Source organism: Selaginella moellendorffii, unplaced genomic scaffold (genome assembly GCF_000143415.4).
Source record: "Selaginella moellendorffii unplaced genomic scaffold, v1.0 SELMOscaffold_37, whole genome shotgun sequence".
Taxonomy (NCBI): domain Eukaryota; kingdom Viridiplantae; phylum Streptophyta; class Lycopodiopsida; order Selaginellales; family Selaginellaceae; genus Selaginella; species Selaginella moellendorffii.
Genome location: NW_003314298.1, coordinates 1,477,263 through 1,493,037, shown reverse-complemented (window position 1 = coordinate 1,493,037; position 15,775 = coordinate 1,477,263). Strand labels below are relative to the sequence as shown.

The 15,775-nt window shown below is 50.3% G+C and overlaps 5 protein-coding genes across 5 annotated transcripts; 1 reads left to right on the top strand and 4 right to left on the bottom strand.

The window, feature by feature from the left end:
• Window positions 1-29: 29 nt before the first annotated feature.
• On the bottom strand, window positions 30-1,030 carry LOC9653755 (mitochondrial import inner membrane translocase subunit TIM22-3). Its single transcript, XM_002978411.2, has 5 exons — window positions 808-1,030; window positions 677-741; window positions 548-620; window positions 448-501; window positions 30-386 (listed from the first exon to the last, which is right to left on the bottom strand). Exons 1-5 carry the CDS (start codon window positions 992-994, stop codon window positions 112-114), a joined length of 654 nt encoding a protein of 217 aa, XP_002978457.2. The 5' UTR covers window positions 995-1,030; the 3' UTR covers window positions 30-111.
• Window positions 1,031-1,310: 280 nt separating this feature from the next.
• LOC9653580 (pentatricopeptide repeat-containing protein At2g13600) lies at window positions 1,311-4,881 on the top strand. Its single transcript, XM_002978555.2, has 5 exons — window positions 1,311-1,383; window positions 1,439-2,237; window positions 2,423-2,576; window positions 2,621-3,905; window positions 3,963-4,881. Exons 1-5 carry the CDS (start codon window positions 1,311-1,313, stop codon window positions 4,856-4,858), a joined length of 3,207 nt encoding a protein of 1,068 aa, XP_002978601.2. The 3' UTR covers window positions 4,859-4,881.
• Window positions 4,882-5,920: 1,039 nt separating this feature from the next.
• Window positions 5,921-11,897, bottom strand: LOC112349276. The gene is made up of 4 exons (XM_024683403.1): window positions 9,834-11,897; window positions 9,539-9,685; window positions 9,098-9,343; window positions 5,921-8,695 (listed from the first exon to the last, which is right to left on the bottom strand). Exons 1-4 carry the CDS (start codon window positions 11,895-11,897, stop codon window positions 6,170-6,172), a joined length of 4,983 nt encoding a protein of 1,660 aa, XP_024539171.1. The 3' UTR covers window positions 5,921-6,169.
• Window positions 11,898-12,657: 760 nt separating this feature from the next.
• LOC112349275 (putative pentatricopeptide repeat-containing protein At3g01580) lies at window positions 12,658-13,998 on the bottom strand. The gene has a single exon (XM_024683402.1). It carries the CDS (start codon window positions 13,996-13,998, stop codon window positions 12,658-12,660), a length of 1,341 nt encoding a protein of 446 aa, XP_024539170.1.
• On the bottom strand, window positions 13,787-15,334 carry LOC9653754 (shikimate O-hydroxycinnamoyltransferase). Its single transcript, XM_024683553.1, has 2 exons — window positions 14,924-15,334; window positions 13,787-14,855 (listed from the first exon to the last, which is right to left on the bottom strand). Exons 1-2 carry the CDS (start codon window positions 15,257-15,259, stop codon window positions 14,025-14,027), a joined length of 1,167 nt encoding a protein of 388 aa, XP_024539321.1. The 5' UTR covers window positions 15,260-15,334; the 3' UTR covers window positions 13,787-14,024.
• Between the last annotated feature and the right edge of the window lie 441 nt (window positions 15,335-15,775).

The following is a 15,775-nucleotide window of genomic DNA, read 5'->3' as shown; positions in this document are numbered from 1 at the left end:
AAATCATACTAACAAACGAACGACTGCGATTGGTTTAGATCAGCGGCCGAGATTGGTTTTAGATTCAACGGCTGCGATTGAAGCAAAATCTAAACTTTACACTCGAGAGTTTTACAAAAACTTTGCGCTGCTGTGCTCGTTGCCGAAGCTCAGTAGCTGCAATTTGGGGAGATTTAGAGCGTGGTAGCCGTCCATGAAAGCTGGAGCGAGAGTGAATGGCGGCAGCACCGGGAATCCATGGAGCTCTTTGCCGCGATTTTTGTCCCTGGATTTTTTCTTGCCGGTTAGCGTCGCTGCGATCGCTGGCTGGGTGGTGTTCATCCTTTCCACAAAGTAGGAGAACACCCCAAACGTTGCGCAGCCTTGCAAGAGCGCTGCTGGATTCCCTGGCGATGGAGCAAAGAAGTTTTAAGTTCTATAAGATCTATGTTTGATAGAAATGCGAACCTGGAGCGCTGAGAGCAATGCCGGTGGCACAACCAGCGATTCCAGCATTGATCGCTGCAAGAAAGTTTAGAACAAAAATTCCGAGAAAAGAGCAGCATACCATCTTTCTTTCCACGGATTTGGATCAGGAGAGTCGTCACAAATCCATGTATGCCGGATAGAATCGCGAAGGTCTGGAGAAACGAGAAGCATTGGAATTGTCTTCGGGAAAGAGAAGAGTTTATGGTACCTTGGCGGATGAAGCACCAGAGTGGAGAGCTCCCTTGAAACCCTTCTTCTGGAACAGCCCAGTGCCTGCCACAAGACATCCTCCATCGCTCACATTCTCGAGCAAGCTGGAAAGAAACCGCAAGAACATACCAAAACCAAAGACGCTGCCCATGACGGCGCCCGACATCGCATCGCCCACCCCCTTGATCACGCAAGAGTAAGCTGGGAGATTCGTGCTCTCCGGGACGAAATGATCTGGAAGAACGGCAGCGCTGCTCTTGGAATCGTCTCCATCGCCATCGCCGCGCCCGGCAGCGCCATCTGTGGAGGAAGCCATCGCCAATAAAAATTGGGGTTGTGAGGAGACCGTAGATTAGGAATATGTTACGTGCCGCTGGGAGATATTCGTTAGGGCTGAAACCATTTGAAACTTGTAAGATCCAACGGCCCTGTTTAAAAATTTGCTGATGGCTGGGATTCGCCCGGATCGAGCAAGTTCATCCAAATAGTTCCGCGCTTTGGTTTTAGCGTTGGTCGGCTCGCATAGAAACATTGCCACACGCTTTCGTGGCAGAGTACTTAAAACCAGTGACGAAGAACTCGAAATTCCCCGAGGAGAAGAAGAAAATCTCAGATTTGTTTGAGCAGCAGCCATGGCGATGACGATTTCTTATGTTGTGGGCGCTTTGCTTTTGCTTGTTCTTGGATCCTCAGCTTCACTTCAAGGTAAGAAATCGCTTTGTAGAAATGGAAGGTGGATAGAAACGTTTGATCTTTGCAGATAATTCGACGGTTCCACCGCAAGCCAAGAGAAAGATCTTCGCAGAGTACCTTGGAGCCGAGGGATACTCTGTGACATTCGCCAAGGTTCCAATCGATGCGGCTATAGATTTCTACTTCATCCTCAGCTTCGCCGTCGATGCCGACGAAAATGGCAAGCCGCGAAACGGGATCTTCAACCAGGTGTGGTCCGAAGATCTCACTCCAGAGTCTGTCCGGGAGATCAAATCCTCGCGAAGCAACGTCAAAGTTCTTATGAGTTTGGGGGGCTGGAGTGTCTATACCCGGGCCGGGAAAGATAAAATCCTCTTCTGGTATGATCCGAAAGATCCGGAAGCCTGGATCAAAAATGCCCACAACTCCATCGCCAAGATCGTCCGTACTTACTCGCTTGATGGGATCGACATCGATTATGAGAGCTTCCACAGCGAGAACACCACCTTCGCGTATTGCATTGGCGAGCTTATCACCAGGCTCAAAGCTGACAAGATCATCACCATCGCCACCATCGCACCATTCGAGAACATCGATCCGCAGTACATCAAACTCTTCCAGAGCTACAACTCCACGATCGATTATGTCAACTATCAGTTCTATACGACCAGGAATGCGCCCTCGGTGGACAAGTTCGTGGCCAACTACAACCGGAAAGCGGAGATCTTCGGCGTGGACAAGACGCTGGTGAGTCTCCAGGTGCGCGATCGAGGCATCCAGGGGGATGATTTCTTTGCGGGAGTTCACAGGATCATCAATGAAACGAGTGGAAGATTGCCCGGGATCATGATGTGGAGCCTCGACATGTCTGTGCATTACAAGACCAAGTTTCTATATGAAACCAACGGTCAAGAAATTTTACTAGGCTTTTAGATCGAATATACGAAACTTTCTTTTTTTGTAAATAAGAATATTCCGTCTAGATTTAGAATATACCGCTCTATTCGCTCAGCATATTCTGTTTAGAATATACCGGTATTTTGGAAATTAGGGCGGGCTTGTCTTTGATGCTCTACCGGAGGATCGCTTGGCGCAACCATTGCTGTTTTCCTGGCGATGGAGATCGCATCTTGCAAGAGGAGCGCAAGTGGCTCGATCTCTTCCGGAATCCAGGAGTGTGGCGGGACAACAGAGCTAAGAAAGATGTAAGACCTGTTCTTCTTGCTCCATCGCAATGCCTAGTTTTTAGTGGCAAAATCTTCCAGATTTCAAGAATGTGGAGACTGGGGAGAGTTTGTGGATTGGATCGCTCTACTGCCCTCGATGGGTTCAATCCAGGCTCGGCGAAAACTCCCTGGCACAGCACAGTTTCGCGACCACGACGAGTTTTAGCTCTCAAGAACAGGAAGAACGTCGCATTTCCAGGTTGCTATCCTCGCTAAGATCTTGTAGCGCTTCCAGGGATGTAGTGACTGGTAAGAAGCTCCATTTGGAGGCGATCGAGAGTGGGCTTGCCTCCAACGCTTACGTCGCCAGCAGCTTGATCAGTATGTACTCCAAGTGTGGGAGTTTGGATGACGCTCGAGAAGTGTTTGAAGGGACGGGAACGAGTTCTTCTCTTCGTAGCACAGCTTGTTGGAACGCTTTGCTACTCGGCTATGCCACTCACGGAGAGGAAAAAATGGTTTTGGAGCTCTTCGGCAGTATGCTCGATCAGCAAGGCTGCGTTTCAGATTCTCGGACTTTTCTCGCGGTGATCATGGCTTTGGCTAGTTCGGCAAGCAAAGAGCAAGGCCTGGAAGTCGACGATAAGTTTGTCAAGCTCGGTTGCCTGGAAAAAGGGATGGAAATACACTCAAAGTTCTTGAGAAGCAGCAACTGCGATGAAGACGACGACGACGACATCTTTCTCGAGAACAGCCTGGTCGACTTCTATGCCAAGTGTGGAAGTTTACGGGACTCGAGAGCGGTGTTTGACAGGATGAAGCAGCACTCAGTGGTCTCCTGGACGTCGCTCATACTTGGCTGTGTGGAAAATGGAGAGGCCGAGCTCGGGCTAGATCTGTTTGCGAGAATGGTAGCTCTCAGAGGCTGTGATCCTGATGCCAGAGCATTTGTCGCGGCGATCACGGCAGCTACGAGTTTAGCAGCGAGAGAAGAATCGGATAAAAAGCTCCAGTGGCTCGAGCGAGGAAGATCGCTCCACAGCGAGGTAGCCAAGAACTTACACGACTCAAACATCTACGTAGCAAACGCTATGATCGGTATGTACTCCACTTGTGGAAGCTTGATGGATGCTAAGGCAGTGTTTGACAGCATGAACCAGCGAGACGCCGTGTCCTGGACGAGTATGATCCTGGGCTACACGGAAAACGGCGAAAGCGAGCGCGCTTTGGAGCTCTACTCGCAAATGGAGTGCTCGCGAGACGCTCGAACTTACGCCGCTGCATCGATGGCCTGCACAAGCTTGGCTGCCGACGAAGATGGCGTTGGAGTTTTTGGAAAGATCGTCAAAGCCAAGTGCCTGGAAAGAGGTATGGAGATTCACTCTCAAGTTGCAAGCAGTGGATTCGAGCGTGATGGTTTTGTAGCCGGTGCTTTGATGGATATGTACGCAAAGTGTGGGAGCATGGTTGATGCTCGAGCGGTGTTTGACAGGATGGTAAGGCATAGCTTGATCTCGTGGAACTCACTGCTACTTGGCTACGCAGGAAATGGAGAAGCCGAGCTCGCACTGGAGCTCTTTGCAGCCCTCCAAGAGCTGCTAGAGTTAAATCCAATCCCCGGAAGAACACTTGGAGCTGCGCTGGTAGCTTGCGGGAAGCTAGCATCGCTCGAGACCGGCAGAGAAATCCACGCACGGATTTGCAGGCAGGGCCTCGAGAGTGACAAGTTCCTCGCAAACTCGCTGGTGGATTTCTACGCGAAGTCCGGGAACTTGGCCGCTGCTCAGGAAGTTTTCGACTCGATCATCACTAACAGCAGCGGCGGCAGTAGCTCTGTCAAGATTTGGAGCGCTTTGATCGCTGGCTATGCGTCACAGGGATTCACAGATCGTGTTGTGGAGAATTTGGAGAGGATGCGTGAGAGTGGAGTGGAGCCAGACGGTGTTACGTTGCTCTCGGTTCTCACAGCGTGTAGCCATGCGGGCGAGGTGGCCAGTGGAAGGAAATATTTCCAGGAAATGGTGGCGAGGTATGGGATCAAGGCTGGGAGAGAGCACTACCATTGTATGGTGGATATGCTGGGGAGGGCGAATGAGCTGGATGCTGCCGTGGCAATGGTGAAGTCTATGCCATTGGAGCCAACCGTGGTTACGTGGACTTCTCTTTTGGCTGCATGTCACAAGTGGCAGAATGTGGAAATTGGGAGGTTTGCTTTTGAATCTCTGCTGAGGGTAGATGAGAAGAAAGCTACAAGCTACATTCTCATGGCAAATATATTCACTAAAGTAGAGGGTAGTTTAGGGTTAAACATATTAAATTAACCCTTTTAGAATGGCCTTCTGCTTTCTTGCTGCAGATTGTGGTCCTCTTCCCTAGTGCTCTTTCCAGGCATTTTTTTCTCAAAAGGATTGATTGTGGCAGCGCGATCAATTTCACGGATTCTCGAGGCAAAGTGTGGGTGAAAAATGCCCACCAACATCCTTTTGTCAGGTGAGTATCAAATATGGTTTATCTGGATTTGATCAGAAGTGATGCTTAAGCTTCTGTGATTTATACAATTTGTGTGACTTTGGTTTATTTTTTTCTTCTTTTCCACATTTTGTGTTATTTGTTTTGTATTTCTTCAGATAATCTCTTTGGCTGTTTTGATCTCATCACTACCAGAGCTGCCTTGGAGCATGGCTATTTCAAGAGGCAAGAGTTTTCTCTTGAGAAAATCATCTACATTGCGACTGGAGTTTTCAATTTAATTGTCATTTTGTTTTATCTCTTTAATTAGATGCTTATGTTTGAATCTAATTCTGATCTTTTGGCAAACTTGAGTAGCTTTTAATAAACTCTCGCAAGCTTAATAGAGTAGGCTAGGGGGTGGAATTTAACCATGTCATGGCATAGAAGGCAAGGCTCATCTTTAATTTTGCCCTGTCTTTGGTTCATAATAGGGTTAGTTTAAAAAGCAAATGGAGCAACCTGTTAAATGAGCATTTCAGGGACTACTCCAAACACTTAATCAAACATCAGCAAACTGATGTCTGGCAATTCATGATTGTTATAAATCATTCAATCCAACGGTTGAGTCTGGCAAACAAAGCCAAATTTGCCAAGGATGCTACAAGGAGTAGAAGAGGAGACTTTGAAAATGGTTGTAGCTCACTAGCAAAAGTGGCAATTCATGAACTCAATGAGTGAGCAACAGCACAGCCAACAAAGCAAGCAAGTAGCATGCAGATATATAATAATTGTTATAAATCATTCAATCCAACGGTTTTTTATTGTTCAATGCAATTCTTAAAATTTGAGTTAATCCAATGGTGTGCAGTGCCACAAATCACCCACTAATCCTTAATAATTCAATTTGCAATTCATGATTCATGTAAATTAAGTTCAATGTTAGAACTCACTCCAAATTAAAAAATTCACATTTCCTATCCTCTTGTTTCTCTAGTGTGTAGTGTTGCTACTGCAAATCAGCAGAGCTTGGCCCAGGAGCTCCCTCCATTGTTTAGATAACTCTGTCATCTCCAATCACATAGTTAGTGTAATGTCCACCTTTTTAGGGCTTGTTATTAGGTTTTTGGCTCCTACTTCCAGGCATTTGTGAGTTTTCCATCAAAACGAGCTCGTTTCTTCTATCAAATTTCACAAGAGCAAGAGCCATTAGTCTGGAAGCAATGCAAGCCATACGGATCCCGCACACTTATTTCCCTCTGTATCCTTCTAGACACAAACTTGGCAAAAGCATGGCAATCGTGGCAAGCCCTTAGATTCTTGACGATCCTTATCAATTGCCCAGCAGGCGTGGACACAATCCCAAATCCAATCGCCACCTTCTCGCTGTGGCAGCAGCCAAGAATGTGAGCCCTGGCATTCTCGTCCTTGCAAATCCCCCCTTCCTCGACGGCTAGCGAGCTCAATCGCTGGAGCTCGCCACGGATCTTGTCCAGCCGAGGGCCTTGCAGACGATCATCATCCTCCCCAAACTCGTGCACCCTGTTCTTCACCTCGATCCAGCTCCGCCCGCCGGGCTCCCTCCTCGCATTCCTCGATTCCACAGCCTTCCTGACCCTGGCAGCATCCTCCCACCGCCCCGCCGCTCCATACAGCTCCGCGAGCATCGCCATGGACGCCGCAAAGCTCCCGGGATCGAGCTGCTGTGCTCGATTCGCAGCACGAATCCCCCGCTCCAGATCGCCGCGCCGATTGCAAGCCGCCAGCAGCGCCATCCAGATCGCGCCGCTGGCCTTGCACGGCATTCCCTGGATCAAACCCTCGGCCTCCTCGAGCTTCCCCGCCCGCCCTAGAACCTCCACCATGCAACCGTAGTGTTCCGCCGAGGCGGACACCGGATATACCCTCCCCAGGGCGTCGAATATCCGCCGCCCCTCCTCCACGCGGCGGCCACCACACGCCAGCAAGGCACTCGCCAGCGTCACCTCGTCGGGGGCCACGCCCGCGCATTCCATCCTCCGGAAGAGATCCAGCGCCTCATCGCCTCGCCCATTCTGGGCCAGGGAAGAGATCATGAGCGTCCACGCCACCACGCCCCTCTGCCCCATCGCCTCGAACATTCCCCGAGCGGAATCCAGCTGGCCACAGCGGCCATACAGCCCGACCAGCGCGGTGGCCACCACCACGTCCGACTCTAGCGCGGTCCCACGAATCCGGCGGTGTACGGAGATTCCGTACGATAGAGCGCCAAGCCTCTCGCAAGCGTTGAGGACGCTGCCGTACGTCACCTCGTCCGGCCGGACCCCCTCGAGCTCCATTCTCTGGAACAATTCCAGCGATTCCTTGCCGTACCCCTGGCGAGAGAGCGCGGAGATCATGGCGTTGTACGACACCGTGTCCTTGTTCTTGATCGCGGAGAACACCCGGATCGCCTCTTGCAAGCTCGAGCACTTGCTATACATGTCGAGCAGCGCGGTCTGGGCGATGAGATTGGAGTCGAGATTTCTCGCCGCCAAGCTCTCGTGGATGATCCGGCCGGCGTGGAGCGATCGCGAGCTCGAGCAAGCGGCGAGCGCGTTGACGAACGTCACCACATTTGGAGGCTCGCCGTCGAGATCCATGGCCGCCAGGAGCTTGATCGCCTCTGCGCTGTGCCCGTTCTGGGCGTAGGCCGTGATCATGATTGTCCACGAGAAGACATTCTTCCGCGATATCCGGTCGAATGTCTGTCGGGCCTGTCCGACGGCGCCGCATTTGCCGTACATCTCGACGAGCATGTTGAGGAGGTATCTGTCCAGCGTTTGCTTCGTCTTGATCATGTGATCCAAGACGCGGGATCCCAGATCGAGGGATTTGGAGTTTCCGCACCACTGGAGGAGCGATCCATACGCCGCCGAGTCGAACTTCACGTCCTGTTGCTCGAGCTCCCGGATGATTTGCTCGAGTCGCTTGGAACCGCTATGGTGGTCACTCGATTCCCTGCTGGAACTTTGCTCCTGTTCTTGATCTTCCACCACCGGTGATCTCGTCGTGTTCTTGGGAGGTTTTTGGAGGACGAGGGCTTGATCTTGTGGTTCCTCTCGACTGCGGTGACGATCGCGAGCTCTAGCTTTGGCTGCCTGTGCGGCCTCGGCCTCTTCTCGATCCTCCTCGTCAACCATTCGAGCGAGCTCTTGGTAGTCGGCTTCCTCCTCGGAATTCATGACGAGATCATCGTCGTCTTCGTCGCTACATTCTTCTTCGTCGTGATCTTCTTCTATTTCTATGATCCCTTGGTCGTCTTCTTCTTCCTCTTGCGTACCTCCTCCTTCTTCCTCTTCGTGAAACTCTTCTCTTTTGTGATGCTTTACCCTTCCCTGCATTTGCCTTTGATCCTTTGCCTGTCTCCCTCGCCTAGATCTATGCTGCTCCTCCTCTTCTTCCTCCTCTTCATCTTCTTCATCGCTTCCATCGCCAGAGAATTGCGCCTCTTCGGGAAGCTCGAATGGAGCCACCACTTCCAGCGGCTTCCAGCGGTTCCTGAGCGATGGATAGATCACGGGCACGGGCTCGCTCACCTTGAAAACGATCGGCGCCCTCGCCTGCGTGCTCACTCGCCTCGCGCCGCTGCGAAACAAGAGGCGCCATCGCGAGGAGAGGCGCATTTGTTTCTTAGGGTTTAGGGTTCTTGGGCACCGATGGCCAGGGCGTGCGTGGGCGCCCTCAAGCCGCTACTCCAGCGATCATCCGCGATCACGGGCAGATCCGGCTGCGCTGATCCACCGGCATTGCGATTCTCGTGCCTGTGGGTGCGGCATTTGTTCCGCGACAAGCGAAGAAACAAATACGTGGGTATGTCTTGCTGGTGATCTCTTGGGCATTCTTGTGGAGACTTTCACTGGCAGATCCTTTTAGAGTTCCAACACTCTACACTGGAGTGACCAAGCTCGAGGCCAACGATCCGGTGATCAAGCCCCGGCCGCCGCCAAGGCCGCGTAGAAATCTCAACAGGCAGTGGCGTGGATTGCAAAAGACGAGATATGTCAATGTAAGCTCGCTAGATTTCTCTTCCGTGAATTTGATCGTTGCCCGCGCTCTTCCAGGCCGATCGAAAGAAGTTTATCGAGTTCTACCGGGCTCGCACTGCTCGCCGCGAGGTTTTGCGAGTGAAGCGGTGGAGAGAGAACGCCGCGCGATTGAAGGTGTGGAAGGCCGAGGCGCGGGAAGTCTACGCGACCAAGTAAGAGATCTTCTCGATCGTGGTGTTTCTCACTTGGTTTTCTCTCCAGGAAAATCACCGCCATTCGAGGCTTGCCAGAACTCTTGCTCGAGAAACACGAGCGTACTCCCAGGGGCCAAAAGAAAGCCAGACAATAGCCCTGTACAGTCCTAGTCAATGGTCAAGTTGGTTAGGAATATCCCAGTGAACGTTGCCCTAAGGGTATATTCGTCCCATCGGTCGGAGATCTTGTTCTAGGGTTTGGAGGAGGGAAGCGCGGGCGATGAAGCCATTCCCAGTGTATGTGGCGGGCGATGTCGAGGATCAGGGCGTGGGCGGCAGCGTCGCGATGGACATGGACATCGACGGCGACGGCATCGAGATGCTGGGCGACGCCATCGTCGACAACAAGCCCTGCGATCTCGACTTCTTCAACAGCTTCGAGGATGATTTTGACGACACCGACATCGCGTAAGCGAGGGCAAGGAAACGTAGCCGCTAGCTAGTAGAAATTCACCGCTCGACTCGATCAGATCGATCTCCTCTGATGTAGAAAATCTCTTTTCCTTGAATGGCTGATTGATCATTCATCCTCATTGTTTCTCGAGTTCTTGCGATCTCTTCGACTATCAGCGCACAAGATTTCTTCAAGAGGTGAGTGATCCAAGTTCTTCTGATAAGCTGGTCTCTAACTCGTGAAACTCTTGCCGTGATCCAGCGCCAGCGTACATGTGAGACATGGTGATATACGATGCCGAGTTCTTCCAATCCAACTCGAGAGCGCTCTGAGCGATGCGAATCCCTCGCTCGACATCGCCGTGGACGTGACAAGCTCCCAGCAAAACAGCGTGAGCCAAAGCGCAAGGATTCTTTCGCATCACTTGCTCGGCCTCTTCCAGCCAGCCTGCTCGTCCCAGCAAATCGACCATCCCTCCAAAGTGGTCCTCGCTCGCCGGGATGCTGTAGTCCTCCACCATGGACACAAAGTAGAAGACGCCATCTTTCACGACTCCTCGCCGGCTGCAAGCCGCGACGAGCGTGCTGAAAGTTAGAGCGTCGGGCTTGGTTCCCTGGAGCTGCATCTCGCGGAAGAGATCCAGGGCCTCGTTCTCTCGGCCGTGCTGAGCACACGCAGCGATCAAGTTCGACCAGGTAACGAGGTTCCGCGAGTGAGATCTCCAGAACACTGACTTTGCGTCGTGCAGGCTTCCACACCGAGCATACATGGTGACGAGCGCTGTGGCGACTCCCGGATCTTGTTCCAGGCATGGAGCAGCAGTGGCGACGATGGAGTGGATGGTTTTTCCGAGAGCTAGAGATGGAACGCTGCCGCACGCGTCGATCGCTCCCAGGTACGTTGCTCTGTCCGTAGTCCATCCTTCCAGGTCCATTTGCTTGAAAAACTCTAGTGCTTGTCTTCCACTGCCGTGTTGAGCGTATGTTGCTATCATTGTGTTCCAGGAGACCACATCTCTCTCGGGCATTTTTGCAAACTCGTCCATTGCTTCGTCTAGACTTCCACACTTGCCATACATGTTGATCACGGCATTGCTGAGGTTTGCCTCGTGTATGTTTTCCAGGAGGATCCTGGCGTGGAGTTGTCTCCCTCTCGTCAAATCGTTCAAGCTCGAGCATGCCTCTAGACTTGCGAGGTAAGTGACCGAGTTTGGTCTCACTCCTTCCAGTTCCATTTTCCAAAAGCACTCGAGAGCTTGCTTGCTCTCGCCGTGCTGTGCAAGGCCGGAGATCATGGCGTTCCATGTCACAGCATTGTTCTTCCATTGTATTGCATCAAACGCAGCCTTGGCTTCTTTCAAGCTTCCACACCTCGCGTACGCACTGACCGCGGCATTTTTTGCAGCAATATCTAGCTCCAGCTCGAAGGTAGCGGCGTACCTCCGGGCCTCGGAAACGCTCTGGCAGGCATCAAGCACAGCCAAGTAAGTGATCTTGTCGGGTGTTTTCCCCTCTAGCAGCATTCTTTCGTAGAGTTTCAAGCTCCTCTCGTAACACCCGTTGCTGGCGAACGCAGATAGCATGGAGTTCCATGCAACCACGCTTCTCTCCTTCAAGTTTTCGAAGATGCTCCAAGCGCTGTCGACGCTCCCACACTTCCCATACATGGTGACGAGACAAACTTGCAAGACAGCATCGGAATCAAAGCCGGAGGCAACCATGTGTGCGTGGATTTGCTCCGCTCGCGGTAAGTCCTCTGGACGCAAACAGGAATCCATCACGGCCATGAAAGTTACAGCGTTTGGCTCGCAGTCCATTCTCTTGTAGAGATCGAAGGCCGCTCGAATGAAACCCTGCTGCGCGTAAGCCCAGATCATCACGGTCCACGACACCACATTCCTGGAGCTGCCGAGATTCTCGAAAGCGTCTCTAGCCGCGGCCAAGTCCCCGAGCTTTGCGAATGTGCTCACAAAGGCGGTTCCAAGGGTGGTGTCTAGCTCCCAGCCGAGATGTTTCACCCGGGCGAAGATTTTCTCGCACTGTGCGAGGGTGGTGCATGCTCGCAGGACTGTGACGAAGGTGACTTTGTTCGGCAAAACGCCCTCCAAGTCCATTTTGTGGAAGAGAACAAATGCCTCAAGAAAATGCCCATTGTGGGCAAATGCTGCGATGATAACAGTCCAGGAGTAGACGCTCTTGTCATGGATTTGTTTGAAGACTAGCCATGCTTGTGTAACACTGCCACATCTACTATACATTTCTACCAGAAGATTTGAGAGATAGCTATCAATTGGCCTTGAAGAAGCTATGAGATTGTTGTGGATGCGCTTGCCTCCTTCAAAGTCACGCAGCCTTCCGCACTTTCGAATGTGGGTTGCAACGTCACATGAAGTACACAGCCTCCTCACTCTCATAAACTTCATATAATCAAATCTAAGTACAATGCTTTACTTTTTTACTTCAGAAGCATTAAGGGAAATATATCAAGAATATGATCTGATTTTTGTTGAAATTCTTGTGTTGATAGTATTGATACTCTTGTTACTTTCATTTGCTAGTAGAAAGAATAATATGGTCCAATTTTTCCTATGTTGAAATTTTATAGTGGAATTGGTGACCCAAAGATTTTGTTAATGCTTATGTTCTTGGTACTCGATTTTCTGATTTTATTTAGCAGGCTTAAGCTTGAGCTTGCTTATACCTCATTGGTTTACTTGGTATAGTTTTGGTTAGTGATAAATCTCAAGTGTACAAATTATTATGACCCACCATTTTATATGAATCGAGGTTTTGGTTGCTGATACTGATAACAACGAGCTTATTGATTGGTAATCAGCAAGTTTCAGAATAAGCTATTACTGGAGGCACTAGTAACTTCTTTGGTATCATGGGTGAGATTCAGGTTACACTTGTTGTATTTTATGCTAATGAGTCTACTGCGGTGGTATAGCTAGTTACAAATATTTGCTTTAAGAAACATCACTCTTTGTTTAGATCTTAATAATAAAATGGTAGTTATTATTCCATTCGACAGGTTTTAGTTCGAAGGAGCAACATATATGGCGATGCAGACTTGGGATCTTTCACAAACACTTGTTTTGCAACTTGGGAAGCCAAGCCTTGGTTTCCATGCATCTTGCAAGCTCCTAAAAGTGTTAGCCACTCAAACGATTTGTGACCAAATGGGCTCAAATTAATAAGTTGCGTGGCCTCTTCCAGCCACCCAGCACGAGCAAGAAGATCGATCATGCAACCATAGTGCTCCATTGTTGGCAAAATGGAATGGTCTTCCACCATCGACACGAAAAAATCTCGCCCCTGATAGACGAGTCCCGAGTGGCCGCAAGCAAATAAAATGCTTACAAATGTGATGTCGTTGGGAGGAATACCCTCCAAGTCCATCCTCTGGTTCCATTCCAGCGCAGCACTGCGATGCCCGTTTAAGGCATACGCAGCGATCAACGAAGTCCACGATAAAACATCCCGCAACCTCATCTTTTCAAATACTAGCCTAGCACGGTCAACACTCCCACACTTTCCGTACATGTTCACAAGCGAATTTCCGACAAAGAGATAGGAATCAAAGCCCGTACGAATGATCCGTTCGTGGGTGGACTTTCCTCGGGGAAGATCCAAAAGGTTCGAGCAGGCATCCACAACACTGACAAAGGTAGCATCGTTTGGTCTTACAGAACCATCCAGATCCATCAAATGAAAAACTTGCATCGCATCCTTGCAATGCCCGTTTTGTGCATTTGCTGCAATGAGAGCATTCCAGGACACAAGGTTTCTTTCTGGCAACCTTTCAAACACAGCCTTAGCTTCATGCACTCTCCCGCATTTCCCGTATAAGTTGACGATTGCATTTCCCACAACTTGTGTTTCCATCCCAGCCAAAACAGCGCAGTCGTGAATGGCTTTTCCTTCGTTTAGAGCTCCAGCGCTAGAGCATGCTGTAAGAACTGTGCTGAAAACAAAAGCATCTGGCTTAGTACCATCTAGCTGCATCTTCCTGAAAAGCCCAAGCACCTCCCGCAAATGCCCTTCCTTGGCATAGGCGGTGATCAGCGCTGTCCACGAGAAAACATTTGGATTTGGAAGCAGCTCAAAAACCTCCAAGGCATCTTCCAGGCAGCCACACTTTGCATACATGAAAATCAGATGGTTTTGAATATATCTATTCACTCCACACCCAGAGGAAAGGATGTGCTGGTGGACGAGTTTGCCAGCAGCGGCGGACTTTTGCTCGGTACACTTTTGAAGAAGAGAAGCGTACCTCGCAGGTTGCAAACTTTCGCTGGATTTCTTGAGCTGATTGATATGCGTCTGGAGGCTCAACTCAGTAGCTGCCGGGTTCATGAAAGATCGCAGAGAACTCGTGTGAATCAAAGCATTCTTCCAAGAGACTCCTTGTCAAGAACAACAGTGACTGAAACACCACTGCCCGACCCGGGTGCCAGAGGAAAGAGATAGATCTTGCCGTCATGAAGATCATTCGCTCCAAAGCTCATCCCCACCGGCCTTCCAAACCCAAAGTCACACTCGAAAACCGGTTGCTTGGGCGACTCCACCGCCACCAGAGTGAAGCAAGGCTTGGATCCAAGCACTTGCGATCCTTGCTGAGCTTGTGGACGTCGACGCTGATGGAACTTCTCTTCTGCCTTGTCTGCGTCGAATCTAGTGATCGCATCGTGTAGAAGAGCCGCGGCATGCGACACGGGATTTCTTGCGAGATCGCCGACGGTGGCAGTCGCAACCGAGGACCAGATCGCGTTTCCAAAGTAGAACTTGGAGGGGAGTGACTTGATCCGGCCGCGGCAATCCACAAGAACCATGAAGTTGCAGCTGCTCGATCCTTCCAGCCCCTTGGCCACCACCACTTTCTTCCAGAAGTGAGCGCACACAACCTCGAAAGTTGTGGTGCCTGGTGCTTCACGCTTGAGCTTCTCGATCATATCCTTGTCCATCTTGTAGTGCTTGAGTCCCAGCTCCTGGGATCTCTCGCTGCATTTGCTTGGCTTTCTCGGGACTTCTTTGATGGCTTGAGTTGGATCTCGCTCCTCGTAGCCGAAAGTCACCTGGGGCGCGTGCGCGATCTTCCCTGTTCTTGAGAACTCGGCCCAGGAGTTTAGGAAATGCCAGAAACTTACACCGTCCATGATCTGGTGGCTGCCAGAAACACCAATGCTAAGGCCTCCACATCCGAACTTAGTCACCTTAGGTAGAGTAGAAAGAAGAATTATATATCAGCAAAGACACTAAAGAACTCCAAAGAAAACCTTGCCTGGAGAAAAAGAAGTGGAGTATCTGGTGTCCATGGAAACTCTGGGGAACACTCCACGTCACAGAGGGATTCACAAAATTCGCAAGGCTGGAAATCTCCCAGCTCGCTGAGACGCGAGCTCGTCACGGCTTGGGTGAATCTCACGCCCAAATCTGTGCGATCCAGCTCCAATGCCGGCTCTGAAACTCCATTCCCGCTTCTCAATCGTCCCGCTAATGGGTAGAATGGTAGCAATACCTCGGCCAGGCTTTGCTGGAGCGCCACAGTGAGATCTTCTTGCTCCTCCTCGAAAGATTTGTAGAAGAGTATTCGCTTCTGGTAGGGGACGTACTGCATGATTCGGTCGAAACCTGTGAGCTCAAACCTTTTGGTGGTGGCGCGTGATGGGTGTGATGGCCGAACGAGCTGCGCGGAAACAATCTTTACCGGCTGCATTGATCTGGAAACCTAGAAAACTTAACTGAGCGTTATTGTAACATGAAAAACTATCATGAATTGATTTGAGGTCTCGATCGATCCAGTGCGCGGCGAGCCGCGGAATCTACATGAGGATTGCGATCTCAGTTCGTATGCAACACAGTTGGGTTAGCAGCCGGCTGCATGGGCAGTTTTCTTGAACGTCGACGAATTTTTCACAATCGTTCCCCCTATTGAAACTCTAGGAACTTCAAACATCAGGAACTCAAAATTTAGATTTCATCACAGCTATATTCTAAATATCACCTAGTTTTAATTGTGTTTTAAACTTTTGAATTATATAAAATTAAGCCTATGTTAAGTATTCCCAAGCACAAGTAATTTTGTTGATTGAGTTGGTGTTTATTGATCTTGCAACAACTACTTTGTTTTGTA